General features: G+C 38.5%; 1 protein-coding gene across 2 annotated transcripts in view; it reads right to left on the bottom strand.

Moving 5' to 3' along the window:
• The window catches only part of APPL2 (adaptor protein, phosphotyrosine interacting with PH domain and leucine zipper 2), a 32,893-nt gene extending 29,051 nt beyond the window's left edge, over window positions 1–3,842 (bottom strand). The window contains exon 1 of one of the 2 annotated variants that reach the window (XM_026695152.2): window positions 3,454–3,842. In XM_026695152.2, coding sequence (XP_026550937.1) covers window positions 3,454–3,507 — 54 coding nt within the window. In that variant the 5' untranslated portion in view covers window positions 3,508–3,842. The remainder of the gene's footprint in view (window positions 1–3,453) is intronic. The other variant, XM_087934883.1, reaches the window with a different exon arrangement.
• Between the last annotated feature and the right edge of the window lie 14,194 nt (window positions 3,843–18,036).

Below are 18,036 nucleotides of genomic sequence, written 5' to 3'. Positions count from 1 at the left end.
TTTTTAGTGTTCAGAAATCTTTATTGTCCGCTTGGCATTTAGTTTTCCAGTTTAATTACCTATTGATGCCAAAGCGGATTTTTCCGATTTCTCATTCATCTCTCTTCGCTGTCAACGTAAGGAAGGAGAGTGGGAAAAAAAGCTTTCCCTTTTCACTTTTATTTGTTGCTTCCGAATCTTCTTTGGGAGCGATGTATCTTTTTAAAAATTTAAATACCAGGATACCTTAGTTGTTGCTTCTTATCCCGGTCAGCCAAAACTTTCACTTCTTAACTTCCTCCTGCACTTTCTTTTCCAGATGAGAGCTTCTTTGAGGCAGTCATTTCTGACCACCACTCCTACCGCCTTCGGGAAAGGGAGTTTAGCCAGCTGGGGAGGAAAGATGCGGCTTTCCTCGACCCTGCTGGACTCTCCCCCATCTTCACCACCTTTACGGGGTGGCTTAGCCCCGAAGCCAGCTGGCTCAGGGCGCTCCAGCGGCAAGCCCAGGCAGAAACCACGCACGATCGCAGATTCCTGCCTGCCGCCGAACCCCTGCAAACCGGAAGTGGAAAAATACATTGTTTTCTTGTGGAATACCAGTTTTGGTATAATCTTTACAAATGGTTTGATTCTTCATCCCCCTAAATCTTAAGAATTGTACTGGAGTTCCTGGCAAGCCTAATTTGGGACGAGGGTCATTTCTATGGATTTTGCCACTTAGGAGGCATGTGGGAGGGCTTTATATGGCCTCATGAATAGCTCTGAAGAAGCTGCACAGCAATTAGCCTAATAAAGATGCTTGTCAAAATATGGAATCTGACATTTTTCTTCTGATCAAAACAGCTATCAATGCTCCCCACCACATCCCTATAACCCCATTTTGGAATCTTGATTGTCTCTGTAATGGAATTATTTAAAACCACAATGGAATATTTTTTCTTATCAGGTAAATCAAAACAATAGGAGGCAAATTAGAATGGAGGGATATTCTTAGCAAAGAAGCAAAATGAATTCAGAACTATAAAAAAAATCCTGCCACAATAACAACAAAATGCATTTTGGAATATTGACTAGGAAATCTTTACTGTTCAAAATATTCACAATTATGGGAATTCCACACAACATATACCCTATTACAGCTCTCAAATTACTATGGAGCAAACTATTTCTGTAAAGTAATAGTCCCATTATAAGAGATCTGATGGTATGTGTTAGATATACACAGTTATTTGAAATTAGTATTTATCAATGTCTGTGGGGGTGTGATAATTGGATATCCCCTTTAAATATTATTGTTTATCCTCTGGCCATTTTTTTTAAAGAATATGGGGAATATAATCTAAGACTCATTTCTGTGTTCACACTGAAAACTTTCAACTGTTGAAGAGAGAGAGAACAAAGAGTTGGATTTAAGTTTTGTTTTGCACAGTAACATCTAAGCAGCATAGTTATTGTCAATGAATAACTTTCAAAATATATTTCTTGATAGAAGTTTGCAAACTAAAGTTAGCATGATTAAAATATGTGAATTTTTAAAAGAAAAGATTTTCTGAATTGCTAAACCCACCCACACCAGCCCCTTCAGTTTTTATTCATCCAGTGTTCAAATATAAAGGGCAACTCTATTACTGTTAATCCACATGGGTGATCTAAATTATAATTCAACACATATTGAAGAAAACATGCTGGGGGAGATGGCATTCCTTGGAAAAATGATTATATATATATGAAATGTGCAAGCATGTATGAGTGGAACGAAATGGGTAAGGGGCCTTCCATGGGTTCCAAATACAGACGTTAGATTCAGGCCATGAGGATTCCACTGTGCAATTGATGCTTGCAGATTTTGGCAACTCCCTTCAAAGCCATAATGAGAATGAGGAAGTGTAGTCTAGTTACCACAGAGGGCCATGGTTACTGGATGACTAGCAATTTGTCCTCCGTGTGCTTTCACTTTGAACTGTTTCTTATTAACTATCCCAAAATAAAAATAAATTTGTTTATTAGTCCAAAGTATTACATCTCAGATATCTCAATATGTACTAACACAATAAAGTGATAGGCCTTTATAATTTTTCTGGACTATCTCAAGTTCCAGGTTACTTCTGTGAACACTTTTTCACTTAAAGAAATTGTGTCCAGGTAGCTACGCAACTATATCTAAATCTACAAATCAAGGAAACATGTGCATTTTATAAATTATAAATAAGCATTAACACCAGAACTTCAGCAATTGTGGGAGTGATGAGTTCTAAAAAAAAATTCCCAATCATAAAGGTAATTGTTTTACATTCATTTTATTGTCCAGTTAGTTCACTTGATACAAAATAATCAGGAACCATCCAAGACATTTAAGCACCTGCATCCATTTGGATAAATCACATTATATTGCTTTGTTTGTCCATAAACCAAAATACCCCTTTGCAATGCTTAACAAAGATCAGAAACCAGAAAAGGGAGAGGGATGTTTGCTAATAAAGTCGTTTTGTCCTTGCTAACAGAGGCAACTGACTGACCATAAGAATTTACCAAGGCCCCAAATTCACCAGCCTTGAACAATCAATCGCCTCCTTCCACACTGAATAATTTTTAATTGCAGACTCTCAATATTTAACCTTAATTAACCCCTATCATTCCAAACCATTGTTTTTTTTTCCCCAGTTGCTTTCAGGTAGTGTTATTATTTTTCTTTCCTGCAAAATTCCTCCCTTTTCTTCACAGTGACCTAGATTTGTCAAATTGGAACATACACTAATAAAGCTGCAGTACTTCCTGTCTCCACCTCCTCCATCCAAAAGCTCATTAATATTTTCAGAGTATATTGCCTCGAGTCCTTGTTAACCCTTCCATGCTCCCCTTCCTTTCCAAGTTGTAACCTGAGATGAGAGACATTTAACAGCAACTGCACCGAAGGGGTGTTTTCACAGTACAGTATCCGGCTGAGCGTTATTTTTATTACGATTGTTAAGACCTCTGCTCTTTTTTTATATGGTCCGTGTGAACCGGATCCGTAAATACTAAAGTCTGGGTTGTCATTATGTGCTGCAGCGCACGTCTCTGATCTCCAAAGCACTTTGAATGTTTTAGCGATAACGTTTGCTCAGTGTAAATAATATTGTTATTCTCTTGGTGCCACAAAAGGGAGGAAAATAGAACAGAAGGAAGAAGGCGCGACAGTATCATTTGAATAATAGTTGGAAAGACTGCAGTCTTTGCAGAACGTAATTTTCCTATGCTTGTTGCGAAAGGATAAAATCAGTCTCAGATTTGCTCCATCCTATAAAGACAGCTCAGCTAAACCGCGTCTTCTCGATCACTACCGCCAACCTTTCTCTCCTTTTACCCCTCTCCGCCCTGGCCCTGGCCCTGGCCCTCGCCCGGATGGCAGGTAGCTTTTGCACGGCATCTGCTGCGCCATCCCTTCCCAAACCGCAGATCAGGTGGACTCAAGCCTGGTCCGGGATCGGATACCTGCGGACTATCTTGCAGAGCGTCTTCTAGGCGAAGTTTGTCTACGGCGGGCATTGCCAGGCGCTGGAGAGAGGCGGTCGGGAATCGCGTAAGGCTCGCTTCGCAGCGAGAGCGCTGGCCAGACGTTCTTGCTGACGCGTCGGATTTGGACGCTGCCTGGGTCGCTTCGTCCAGGAGACCGAACGCGCGAGCAAACAGCCTGCGGAATCCGGCGTTTTTCCTCCGGAGCCTCCCTTTTTTCCCTTTCTTTCACACTAAAACAAGGGGAGAAAGGGACCAGCGGCGCAACCCAGGAACCCAGGGGTGCGTTAAACAGGTTGTACTCCCGCCTGTTGCATGCCCAGCCCCGGTCCACAGGCAGGGCAAACGCCTCGTCTAGGACTCCTCCTAGTTCCTGTTTCTGGCAGGACGAGAAATGGAGAGCAGCAGGAAGTGTGGCATTGAGGATCTTCCTCATTAACTCTTCTGTGTGCATTCCACCCTGGTTACTCACAACCTTAAGGCAAAGAGCCGAGACGCAAAGTGCAAACAAGGGAGGATTATAACCAAACATTAGAGTATGGAAGGTCCCCCAGCCAAGTTGTTAAGCAGCCAGGCCCTTTTTTTCAGCATACTGCAGTTCAAGTTTCCCCCCCACCCCCAGTTAAGCATACTCAGTGTTCATGGGATTAGTAGAAGGAGGATTGCTCCCTCTTTAAATATCCTCTGCAGTTTTGCAGAGTTTAGAGATTTTCTTAAAATGCTGATTCTTTTGTTCCTTCCTGGCCCTGTGATGGTGGTGATATTCCTTAGCTGCGTCTGCTGTTTAGTGAACTGCATACATTATGTTTCCTAAAATGAGCCCTTGAAAGATTTCCTGGTCTATTATTAGAGTTTCTGTATTTATTGCTATTGTTAACTACAGATGATGATCATCATGCAGTTCACTGCACTTAATGATTATATTTACTATATGGTTGGTTTTTAAAATGATTTGTAAGCACAAGACATGTATTTAAATTGAACAATACACTAGAATGGCAGTTTTTGAGTGATTTAAAAGGTCAACACAAGAATAAATAAAAGTACTACTGTAATCTTTAGCATCACCTTTACTTGGAGAGTGACAGCCATTTTTAGAAAATCTGTGAAAAAACCCTTGCAGTTGAGAAAAAAAAACAAGGTAAAAAGGTATAGGAAATAAATCAAATCTTCATTAAGGTCATAGATCAGCATAAATATAGGAAATATTCTGGAAACTTGGGGGAAATAGCAAAAGCACTTAGATTTATATACCGCTTTATAGTGCTTTACAGCCCTCTCAAAGCAGTTTACAGAGTCACCATATTGCCTCCAACAATTTGGCTCCTCATTTTACCCACCTCGGAAGGATGGAAGGCTGAGAAACCCTACCAAATTGGCTGGTTTTTGTGACCAACAACACTCAGTCTTGCTGATGACATGATCAAAAAATGAAAAAAAAATTCCCATCACTCCCTCACTCCAAACTCTTAGACCTGCATTAAATAATCCACTGATGGTCTATATTCTGTTAGCCTTGTCTTCTGGTGGGAAGAACCAAAGCAAACAGCCACAAGCTTGTTCTGAACTAAGGCCAAAGTTCTTCACACATTCCTTGAAATTTTGCCATGCCATACAAAGAAGAACAATCTAGCTGCATTCAGAACCATAACTGCAAGTGATTATATTAATCCAGCAAGTGGGGTTAGTGTAAAAGTAAACAATACATTTGTTTTGTGCATTTTGCTTTAGCTATTTGAAATAATGCAGTAGACGAAATGATGCCCCCCCCCCAAATATTTTTGACTGTTTTCAAAGTCACAGAAAAGTTCTGAAAAATTCATCTGTGATCACTTCCTACTTGCAATGGGAAAAAGCTGCTGTATGATCTTATTTACCTCCATTGGCTTTTTCCTCAGTGCAAAAAGCAAGCATTGTAATTTGAAAAAGCCACTGATGTAATTGTTAATTATACAGAGGTTTGCATGTGCTTTTCTCTGAGGTATCATTTTCACGAGGTTCTTTTAAAAAACTATTAAATAAAAAAAATATTATTTTTTAATTTACCATAAAAATGATTTCAAAAAAAAAAAATCATCACTTAAATATGAGCCAGCTGTGTAGCAGCAGCCAAAAAAGCTAATACCAGCCTTGGCTGTATAAACAGAGGAATAGTATCAAAATCATGTGAAGTATTAGTACTACTTTATAAAGCCTTAGTAAGGCCACACCTGGAATACCACATCCAGTTTTGGTCACCACATTATAAAAAAGTTGTTGACACTGTGGGGAAAAGTGCAAAAAAGACATCTAATATGATTAAAGATTTAGAGACTAAAACATGAATGGTTGCAGGTTTTGGGTTTGGCTAGATTAGAGAAAAGAAGGACTAGGGGTGACATGATAGCAATATTTCAGTATTTTAGAGGTTGCCACAAAGAAGAGGGAGTTAACTTGTTTGCCAGAGCACCTGTAGGCAGGATAAGAAACAATAGGTGGAAACTAATCAAGAAGAGAAGAACTAAGGAGAAATTTCCTAACAGTGAGGACAATTAACCAGTGGAACAGGTTGCCGTCAGATGTTGTAGGTGCTTCATCACTGGAGGTTTTTAAGAAGCGATTGGTATAGGTTCTCCTGCTTGAGCAGAGGGTTGGACCTAGAAGTCCCTTCTAGCTCTATTCTGATGGATTGATTAAAAAAATTACAGGCAATCCTTGATTTACAACTATTTGTTTAATGACCATTTGGAGGTACAATGGCATTGAAAAAAATGACTTATGACCAGTTCTCACACTTGCAGCATCTGCATGGTCATGTGGTTAAAATGTGGACACCTGGCAATTGGGCACATATTTATAATAGTTGCTCTGCTCAGGATCGCATGATACCATTTTTAACCTTCCTAGCTGGCTTCTAAAAAGCAACTACAATGGAGGAAGCTAGTTTTGCTTAACAACTGTAGTGATTCACTTAACAAATGTAGCAAAAAAAACCCATAAAATTCACTGAACAACTGCCTAGCTTAGCAATGAAAATTTTGGGCTCAATTGCGGTTGCAAGTTGAGGACTACCTATATATCTATTCCCATGTAAGTGTTTCTATTCTAAAGATATATTGATTTTGTTCCTTATTATCTTTGAAATTTTAACGTTTTACTATTTGCATTTATAAAATGGGAGAAAATATGATTCTCATGAGGAACTGCAGGGGTGCCTCTGGTTGTGTACTGCAACTTGTAATGGTAACAGCTTAAATAACAGCTAACTCTGCCTCCTCTGTTCTGTTAAGTAACTCCTTATAAGTTGGCACCTCAAGCTGAGGGAAGCAGTTTGCAACCAGCTAGGTGCCCATCAGCCCCAGTAAGCACTCCAAATAGAATCGCTTAAAGAAAAGATTTCAGCTTTGAACGCTTAAGAGTGGAAAACAAGCTTGACACTTTACACATTTGAAATTGCACAATAACACTGTCATCCTTTCAGGAGGATAAGCTGTACTGCTAAATAAAATCAATGATTACCAATGACTTATGATTTATTTTTCTAAGAGCCTGCTATTATGGAGGACTGTGAAAAGAAACCAGGTGCTATACCATACGGAGCACTGGAACCAGGCTTTTATGCTTCTCTGTCAGTACCTATTTTTTAAAATAAGTATATTAAAAGTTGCAGCAACAGTAAATACTAAAAACTTTAATCTCTTTAAAAACTAAAAAATAAAACAAAAAAGTAGAGTAAAAAGTGTAAGAAGAAAGAAAAAATAGAATCCCTACTAAGAAAGCAACCTCTCATCACAAGTATAGTTTTATTATTTATTTATTTATTTATTTATTTAGTCAAGCAATTATAACAGGTATAAGTATAAACATAGTTACGGATACATGAAATGGATACATATAAGAGAAATAAAAGAAAAATAAAAACAATAGGACAGGGACGGTAGGCACATTGGTGCGCTTATACACACCCCCTATAGACCTCTTAGGAAAGGGGTGAGGTCAATAGTAGACAGTCTAAGATTAAAGTTTTTGGGGTTTGGGGAAGAAACCACAGAGTCAGGTAGAGTATTCCAGACATTTACTACTCTGTTACTAAAGTTGTATTTCCTGCAATCATGTTTGGTGCGGTTTACCTTGAGTTTGTATCTATTGTGTGCTCTTGTATTGTTATGGTTGAAGCTGAAGTATTCATTGACAGGTAGGACATTGCAATGTATAATTTTATATACTATACTTAGATCGGACCGAAGGCAACGTAGTTCTAGGTTTTCTAGGTCTAGAATTTCAAGTCTGGTGGCATAAGGTATTCTGCAACTAGTAGAGGAATGGAGAACTCTTCTTGTGAAATATTTTTGGACTTTCTCCACTGTATTAATATCAGATATGTAATGCGGGTTCCAGACTGATGAGCTGTATTCAAGTATTGGTCTAGCAAATGTTTTGTATGCTCTCGTTAGTAGTGTGATATTACCAGAGAAAAAGCTACATAAGATTAGGTTAACAACTCTTAATGCCTTTTTAGCTATGTAGTTACAGTGGGCTCTAGCACTTAAATCATTAGAGATGAGAACTCCAAGGTCCTTGACAGAGTTTGGTTCCAAATTTCAATTCTTAACTATAGCAAATCCATTAACAACATCTCTAATCCAGGTGTCAACAAAAAATCCAGAGTCCCATTAATTAACAAATATCATAAAATTACAGGGCAGGAAGCGTTCTTAGAGTTCTTCTAGTTGAACCCACTGCTCAAGGCAGTAGCCTTATGCCAGTCAAATGATTGTCCAATCTATTTTTGAAAATCGCCAGTGATGGAGTACCCCAAAACCTTAGGAAGCAAGCTATCATTGATCAGTTGCTCTCACTATCACAAAATTTCTCCTTACTTCTAGATTACATCTCTCTTTAACAAGCTTCCACCTATTATTTCTTTTTCTAGCCTCTACTGCCTTAAAGAATAAGTCAGTCCCCTTTTCTTTGTATCAGCCCCTCAAGTACTTGAAGACAGCTGTCATGTCCGCCCAATCCTTCTCTTTCATAGGCTAAATACATCTAGTTCCTTCAACTGTTCTCATACGATTTAACCTCCAGATTCTCTATCATCTTTGTTGCTCTTTTTTGCACACTTTCCAGAATCTCAGCATTTTTTAATGAGTAATTAACATTTGTGCCCAGAAGTGGACACAATATTCCAAATGTGGCCTCACCAACACAGTGTAAAGCAATACAATCCCTTCTAGTTATCTGAACACTATCCCTATGTTGATGTAGTCTAGGATTGCATTGGCTGCTTTGGCAGATGCAGCACACTGCTGGCTCATACTTAAGTGGTGGCGCACTAAGATACCTAGATTCCTCTCACAGTATCTCAACTCTTTAACTATAAACAAAGACACATTTAGAAGGCATGAAGTGGTCTCAGTATTATAATGTGAACAAAAGACTAAACTTTAACATGGCAAAGAGAGACAATGAAATGTTGAATTTAAAAAGAATGGATGATTGTCTCATTACGTATTAATCAGATTCAATGGCTTGTTCAATAACTATGGTTATATAGTTCACTCATCATTACAATGAATGATGAGTGAACCTAGCCAATGTTCATTACTCAGACTGCTATCTATTTGACAGTAAATCCCATTAAACACAAAGCATGCATAGCTTGCAGAGTTTCACTATTCAAAAGTATATTTAAGAAATAATATTAATACATCAGATCAAATGTTACCTGCTCTGTGATTTTGTTTCTAACTGCAACTGACTTTCTTCTGCATCACTCAGAAACAACAGCTGAAGCTGTCACTTTCTCTTGTTCTCATCTTTTCCTCTGCCTACTCAAAATTATGCACAGTGGAGTTTGCACACATACCAATGGCACCAAAATAACAATATATACTTCACAGACTCAGCAGTAGCCATCACTGTATACTTATGTCACAATGTCTGATATAAATGTATAAGTAATGGCATTTGCCTGATGCCATCACACCTACATTGTCTTTTTCCCCTCTGTAACTATTCAGTATTTTGCAAGAAATTGATTGCCAAGTACAAACGTTTTGAGATATTATATTAACTGAGAAACAAGTAGATTTCCCAACACTCAAGGGAGGAGGAGGATATAAATTAATATAAAATGAAGTAAATAGATTTATACATAAATATGTTGTTATGTTATCTTATCAAAATATATATTTCTGGGGAATTTTTCAATGAAAGCTAATTATGTTTATTAAACTGGTCTTACAGCATATATACTGCACCAAAGTCTCTTCAAACTCTATTGACTTTGAACTGTTTCATAGAAATTATTCCAGAAAGACACAAAGAAATTTATTTATTTGCACATTCACACAGAGATACTAAAAATCCAAAAAAGAATGATGGATAAAAGATGGCTCCATCTAAAGTAGAACCAATGATTGCGGCCAAGAACAGAGAGCCAACCAGTCAATCGGCTCCTTCAACCTTCTCTGGAAAAAGAGAAGATGTGAGATCACCCAAGCTGTATTTTGTATGGTTGCTTTTCACAAGGACACTGTAAAGCAATGGTCTTTACAGTGTCCTTGTGAAAGGACACTTAAATAGACCAGGAGCTGAGGGAATGCTCCATAGTTGCTTCAGCCACAATAATTTAGAACAGTTTAGTTAAAAGATATAAAAACATGAAAATATCCACAGTACCTATTAAAATAGGACTAAAATTAATTAAGAAAAAACAAATACAGATTAAAAAGGAAATATAAAGTATAACAATGGTCAAAACTGATTAGAACACTGTCCAGAACAGCTTGATTTTCACCATCCTCTTGAACACTATAAAGGAGAATGGCAATCTGGTTTCTATTAGTAGAGAATCTGGCATTATTATTTCATTAATGATTGTTGATATATTTTAAGCCTTCTTGGAAGTACTTGTGTCTCCTCAAATTAGATATAGATAACAGTATCAGATAGATATATAAAGAATGTGTCCTTCCACATATTCCTCACTGGCATAATTCTTAGGCATGAAAGCCAGTTAGGTGGCTTTGGGCCAGTCACTCTTCTCAGTCCGGCCCACTCCCAGAGTAGCTGTTGCAAAGAAAATAAGAAGCATACATAATGATGATGAGGGGTGTAAAATAAATAGATAAATAAAAAATGGCAAATTTCAAAGGCAGTGTAACACTGAATAGTTGTTAACAGAGGATTGCAAGGAGAGAAAGCAATAATCTTCATTGATGGCTATGCTAGTGGGCTTCTCTATGAATCAGCTGGTCCAATCTTGAGTTTTTTAATAGCACCTCATTCCTTCTCCATTCGAAACCCCGCTCATGTCTGCTAGGCCAGTAGGAAAACATCCTTAAAAGATGAAGGCAACGCTGATTGGCTTCTGTTGTTGCCAAGACGACGGATCGAGAGAAAAGAGAGGTGGTCCCCTCGGCGCGGATTCTTCACTCGCTCGTCCAGCGACTTCTGCCACCATCTCCTCGCCTTTCCCCCCACCTCACTCCCGTCGCCGCAGCAGCACGAAGCGGATCGTTTTATCATTCCAGGCTGTTTCGGGAGGGGTGGAGTGGAGTCATCCTCGGGGGCTTCACTCGAAGCGCGCCCCAGCGAGGGAACCGGCCCGGAGTTGCCAGCGATGGGCTGTGGGAACTCGGCCAGCGCTGGCAGCAAAGGTGAGCGCGGAATAACGCGGTGCCGGAAAGGCGCACGCAAAACAGGAGTGGGGGGGAAAGCTGGAAGACTCCGGAGTGGAGTGGGGTGGGGTGGGGGGCAAGGACAGGAGAGTCGCGGGTCAAGAAATAGAGTCGAAGGAAAGGGATAAAAAAAGAAAAGGGGAAAAAAAAACGATTGGAGGAGGAAGCTGTTCTAGAAGCTGCTGTTTTTCTTTTGCGCCTGGCGAGGAGAAAGAAAAGCGCGCGCGCGCACTTCTAGAACTGAAAAGAAAGTTCTTTAGCAGCTTTGGAGAGGCAAAAAGAAACTTGTGGGGGGTATAGCAAAAGAACTGGGGGCCTTCTTGGTCAGATAACATTTGCCGGCAAGAACGCCCCAGTTTTTTTGTTTTGTTTTTTGTTTTGCTATACCTCCCCATTCCCAAATCCAGGAAAATCCTCAAAGTTATTTTGGGGAGGTATAACAAAAGAACAGGGGCGTACTTTGTCAGATAACATTTGCCGGTGGAGTGGCTGATCTATAAAATAGGGTTTGCTGCTTTTGCAAATCATCATCATCATCATCATCATCATCATCATCAATCATCACACCTCTTTTGGCCAGAAAATGATGAACAGCAAAAATCAAATTAGACTTAACGTGGTTTTCCTGTCACATGCCTTTTATTTAAATTTCCCAGCTAGAATTCCTTAAGCCAGTAATTCTCAGCCTTTCTTTCACCACGGATGGGCACCCTGGATGGAATACTTTTTGTGGCACAGACTTAAGATTTAAATCATAACTTTTCTTCAACCTTCGTGGACCCCCTGTGATACCATTGCAGCCCCCCAGGGGTCTGTGGGCCACAGCTTGAGAACCACTGCCTTAAGCTTTACCCAGTAGTGATATTCAACCAGTGGTGGGTGGGATTCAAATAATTTAACAACCAGTTCTCTGCCCTAATGATTTCTTATAACAATCAGTTCACCAAACTACTCAGAAACTTAACAACCAGTTCTCCCGAAGTGGTGCGAATTGCCTGAATCCCACCACTGGTAGTAACCACTTTGTTTGTTATATTTGAAATTGTGGGAAGAAATATCCATCTGTTTCAGTTCCGGACCAGGAGAAAGGCAATGGAAACATGGAGGCTGATTGGAAAGATGGTTTAATGATGAAGCAGAACCATATGGGTTCAGGGTAGCTGACCATATGAAGTTGAGAGTGAAGATTTTTTTATACCTTCTCTTGGGCTTTGAACTTGAGCTTCCTGTTCCTATGCAAGAACATGTATTCTATTGGCTGTTGTCAGATTCCCAGGGTCATATACAATTCCTAGGAGTTTGTCTGAGCTAAGTTGGGTTGAAGTTTGGGCTGATGCAATGAAGGGGCTTGTTTGGCAATTCCTATTGTGGCTGAGGGCTAGCCCTACCTTTGTTCAGATTTTACTGCAGGGAATATTGGATTACCAAATCTGCATTTCTGAAAGCTGGCCTCATCTTAGTATCTGAGGGCAGGGAGCTGGGGCTTTGAGTTTCTGTCTCTCTTAAGATTTTTATTTCTCTCTTAAGATTTTTTTTTATTTCTCTTTTAGGGGAAACATATTATCCTGAGTTTTTAATTATTTCTCAAAATATTTCATTCTTCTAGGAGAGTGGTGGCTGCTAATTTCCTACAAAATGTAAAAGGGCAGGGTAGAAGTAGCTGACCATTCCTTCATGAATGTTTTAACAGCCTATAGGTAGTCCTCAGCTTAACAACCATCACTTAGTGACCATTTAAAGTTACAACAGCACAGAAAAAGGGTGACCCGTGTCTTCTATTTCACGCTTAACGATTGTTGCAGCATTCCAATGGGTCATATGATCAAAATTCAGATGCCTGGCAACTGGTTCATATTTATGACAGTTGCAATGTCTTGGAGTTATGTGTTCAGCTTTTGTGACTTTCTAACAAGCAAAGTTCATGGGAACTCCAGATTAATTTACCAGGTGTGTTACTAACTTAACAACTGCAGTGATTCACTTAAACAATTGTGGCGATAAAGATTGTAAAATAGAGTGAAACTCATTTAACAACTGTCTCATTTAGCAACAGAGATTTTGGGCACAATTGTGGTAATAAGTCAAGGACTATGACCACAGTTTTGTCCTTGAGGGTACTTTAGTTTATGTCCATAATGGTGATGGTTTAAATCTAGGGGCAATTAAGCTTCGGGATGTGTGGCTTAAACCAAAAACGTCACCAGTGTTTGGCACTCAAGCATCGCGTGAAGTAATTCTGAGAAACTGCAAAAGGACAACCCCAGTTTGTTGAATTATGATCTGAGGATATAAAAGGATTCATGTGTATGGTGCTATAATCAACCCAAGAACTATCCAATGACTGCAGAAATTTATGTCCTGGTGACAGTTCGTGTTGAATTGTGCTACTGTTCCTCATTGTTAAGATCAGTTGTTTATATGGCTAGTTATTTGTGCCTAAGACAAAGTATTCAATTATTTTAATTGTACTGTCAAGTATAGTTATCACTCTTGCTTTGTAAATGATTACAGTATGATTTCTATCCCAGTGTTGTGGCTGGCTCAGAAATAAGTCTTACCTGAAATCAGCATAGCTTATTCCTCGCAATATACTATATGTTTTTTCATCCTTGGGACTTAAGTATACAGCTTATTCAGTTAACATAATTTGAGATTTTCATATACTACTCTAAGCTCTACTTTTTAATACTTTTAATATTCTTCGTTGTATGCATTCATCTTAAAAATGTTTCCTGTACTATAATCTAAGGGAATATGTTTTAAGTTGGCATTTTAAAAAGTAATGGTGAAAATAAATATTAAGATTTTTAGTGTTCTTTACACATTTAAGTTATATCCATTCCCTTCTTCCACAAAAGAGACCGTTTTGAATGCATTTATTTCAGACTTCATGTGTCAATACTCAGAAGTGGTGGAGGACTATTGGATTATGAAATGTTGAATGCAAAGTGCAATTTTAAACATATCTCCTCATGTCTACTTAGGAAGGAGAATAAGTAGAGCCCTGTGCAAAATACTTGCTACTTTTACACCCTTTAAACTTTTCCATTCTTTCTAATAGATGAAGTCATAAAACATCTGTAATTTGGGGCATTTCAAGAATCTCATTAATCAATATAATGATATTCTAAGTGCAATTATATTGCAGAGAACAATCTATTTTATGGCTCAAGGAACAAACTATTATGTTTCTTCCTTTTTTTAAGTTTTAAAAACAATTTTGTTTACAAATTTAAAAACGTACAATTTCAAAAATACAGAAACAGTAATAACACATAGTTTTTTACATTTGTTGTCGAATTTGGTGAGTCCTAAAAATCAATATTGGCTAGTACTAGTCACATATTCACACCTTATCACATCCTAAATACTAAATAATTCACAATATACTCCGTTTATTTTCACGTTGGATTATAACCACTCTTCTATTACTAATACATTCATATTTTTAACTAATAAACACAAAAATATTATAAATAGCTAATACTAATAATAGTACTAACAAAGAAAAGAAAATTAAAAACCTTTAATTGTACTTAATATATTATGAATCACTAGATATAATTTGTATCTTAGGTTCATTTATATGTTTCCCCTTTTATTGTCTACCCACTTATGCCATTTGTCCCATATCCGGTAATAATCTGTATCCTCCTTCACATTAATTTTAAGCATAAGCCTCTCCAGTTGGGCACATTCATATGTTTTCTGAATAACAACCTGTATCAGTGGTACATTTGGGTTTTTCCAATATTGTGCTAGTGAGATACGTGCCGCAGCTAATAAATGGATGGTCAAATATTTTACTTTAACAGGGTAGTCCCCTTTAATCATTCCCAGCAAAAATATCATTATGAAGCTATTCTAAGATATTCTAAGTGCAATTATATTGCAAAGAACAATCAATTTTATGGCTCAAGGAACAAACTATTATGTTTCTTCCATGCCATTAATAGTTTGAGAACTCGATTAGACCTCCTGCTAGAAAATATTGAAGAGAAAAGACATAACTCAAAAAAAGAGATAATGGTTGTGTAATACAGGTGTTCAGATGAATACATCTATTGTTGCACACTAATGAAGCAGATTTAGTATACTTTGAAATTAGTCTGTTTTGATGTACCTATTATAGTTTTTACTTTTTTACTTCTTCTGTTCAGTTGTGATTGATTCTCAGAGACTGGCCAGACAAGTCCATGCAGTTTTTGTGGCAAGGTTTTTCAGATGTGATTTGCCATTGCCTCCTTTCTAGGGCTGAGAGAGAGTGACTGGCCCAAGGTCACCCAGGTGGCTTTGTGACCAAGGCAGGATTAGAATTCACAGTCTCCCTGTTTCTGACCTGGTGCTTTAACCATTACATTAAACTGGCTCTCATTACAGCTTTATGGTCTTTTAAATGGTTTTTCTATGGATTTCCATTTGGAAAAGGATAAAGTGCATTTCTGGTGACAAATTAGGTATGATTATTTTAGAATAAACATTTTGATGACTCAGTATTTATTTATTTATTCAATTTCTATAGCCGCCCATCTCAGTCAATGAGTGAGCGGCTTACAATTTTTAAAAAAGGCGATTAAAAATGCTAAAAACATTTAAAAACAATAAAAATACTAACGAGATTAAATGCACACAGGAACCATGGCCACCTAGCAATACAGTCAGGAAACAGGATCCTTGATGCACTCAGAATCCCAGGCAAGGGAACATAGCCAAGTTTTTAGGACCTTATGAAAGGCTAGCAGGATTGGGGTCGTTTTGATCTCCAAAGGGAGGATATTCCATAGAGCAGAAATCACTGCAGAAAAATCTTGTCTTCTGGTCTCCATTAGCAGGCAGGTTCTACAGCATGCTTATTATGCTTCACCTAGTTGGATGGGTAGAGAGACTCTTGGAAAAAAGCTGAGCCTTCACGTACCCCAGGCTCAAGCCAGGACTTTAAGGAAACCAGTAACTTAAATTGTACCCAGAAATATACTGCTAACCAATGTAGCTCATGCAGAAGTGGTGTTACATGTTCTGTATATGTGGCACCATTTATTACGCATGCAGCCACATTCTGAATTAGTTGAAATTTCCAAATTCAGGGGCAGCCCCATGTGGAATATATTACAGAGGTCTAGCCTAGAGGTTACAAGAACATGAGTTACTGTAAGCAGAGCACAGAATAGATACTATAGATTTGTGTTACTGTATATACCAAGTCTTACCTGAATTCTCCTGTTTTGGGGAACAGCTGTTTGAAAAAGTATCTTAACAGGTAAGTCTGGGTTTACCAATCAGGTGAGGTACTCACAGTGATGGCCATTCCAAAATAGACAGTGTCTTTCCAAAGCAGCCACAACTCCAAACTGTCCTCCACCGAAAAGATGAGAACAACCCATTTAAAGTGTAATGATGTGCAAACTGTAGTCGTTGAACAAACCATAAGTTGCTTTAAGGCAATCAAGCACAGAATGGTATTATTGTTTGTTGCTCAATTACAATGGTATGCGAGCACGAGTAAATGATTTGTTTGTAGCTTCCTGACTTCTTTCTAGCTACTGTTGCTTTTTATATAACTCATTTTAACAAGAGCAGCTGTGGGGAAGTTAAAAAAAAGTTAAAATGAGTAATCAAAATCCTGCTTCTTTTATGCACATTGCAAATGTGGCACTTGTAAGAAGTGGGTGATGCATGGTCACCATTTTGAATTTTCTAATTACTCCTCTGAACACCTGTGTACACTAATCAATTTACAAAAGCATATGTAGCAGAGCAGGCAGAGCTGAAGGGCGGAGTTAATTGCGCTATAAGTTTGGAGTCATTGTATTGCCACAAGAGACCAAATTCCGCTCCCTATGAATTCCATTGATCTTTATCTTGTGTCAGTTTAGAATTGACTTTTAATTGACTAGATTCTTGTGTATAAGTCGCAGTAATAAATTATTTGGTGCTTTAAATGCAATGAATGCTGGTTATTTGCGCCTGACAGCATATTAACAAACGAACTAAAAATTGGCCTAAACAAGCCATGAAGGCGTGCTTATTTTCTTATCTGTAAAAGCCAATAGAATGTTTTAACCTTGATTTGTTAAATGAGCCACTGTCGTTAGCCTCACACAGTCCATTAAGTCATAAACCCCTAATTTACTCACTGGTAAAGCTGTGCAAGGCTTTGAAGGAGTGATGCAATTTCACAGTGATTTGACTGAATCACCCATATTAAGTAGTTCCATGAAGCAATGTGTCATCCTCATGGGTGAGGAAGTGGAGCAGGGATTGTAGTTATTGCAGTTTGTGCTTGGGAAAAGCCGCTGCAGCTGGGCAGAAATGCTTCCCACCCTACTTTCCTTGTGCATTCATTCATTCACTCAATACTTTACTCACAACCTTACTCACAAACAGTATTCAGCTACCTGACTATTCGAGCCACACCCTGGCATTTTCAAGGATGTGCTGATGTTCAGAGGCAGCCTCACTCCACCCAGGCCCTTAGCTTACAAAAACAAAGATTAAGACAGAGTGTGGGTAGGTGTGTAGAAAAAAGGGAGATCAGAAAATGGCAAGCAAACTGGGAAGTGGAAGCAACGTCTGGAGATTGGCAGCTATTACATGGAGGCAAGATGATTGCCAGGAGCACACTCTATGGTGGGTAGCATATCCTGGTCTTGCCTGGAGCTTGGCAATAACTAGAGTCATTTTGTTCTATAGCCTGTTGTTGGAGAAGGTGTACCCTGTAAAGCACTGAGTACATATCTGCTATGTTATTGTGTGTCCAGTCCTTGGGGAAAAAAACAAATAAAACATGAAGCAAAATTGCACGTCCGTTTGCTTTTCATGGCCTCACAGCTCAAGCCAGCACTTAGTAACCAGAAAAGCTTTTATACTTTATTCTGGGCATGGATAAAAGCCTCTTCTAACA

This window comes from Pseudonaja textilis, chromosome 5 (genome assembly GCF_049901715.1).
Source record: "Pseudonaja textilis isolate UNSWEBS1 chromosome 5, rPseTex1.2, whole genome shotgun sequence".
Lineage (NCBI taxonomy): Eukaryota > Metazoa > Chordata > Lepidosauria > Squamata > Elapidae > Pseudonaja > Pseudonaja textilis.
Note: the sequence above shows the minus strand (reverse complement) of the source record. Positions and strands in the feature narration are given on the sequence as shown.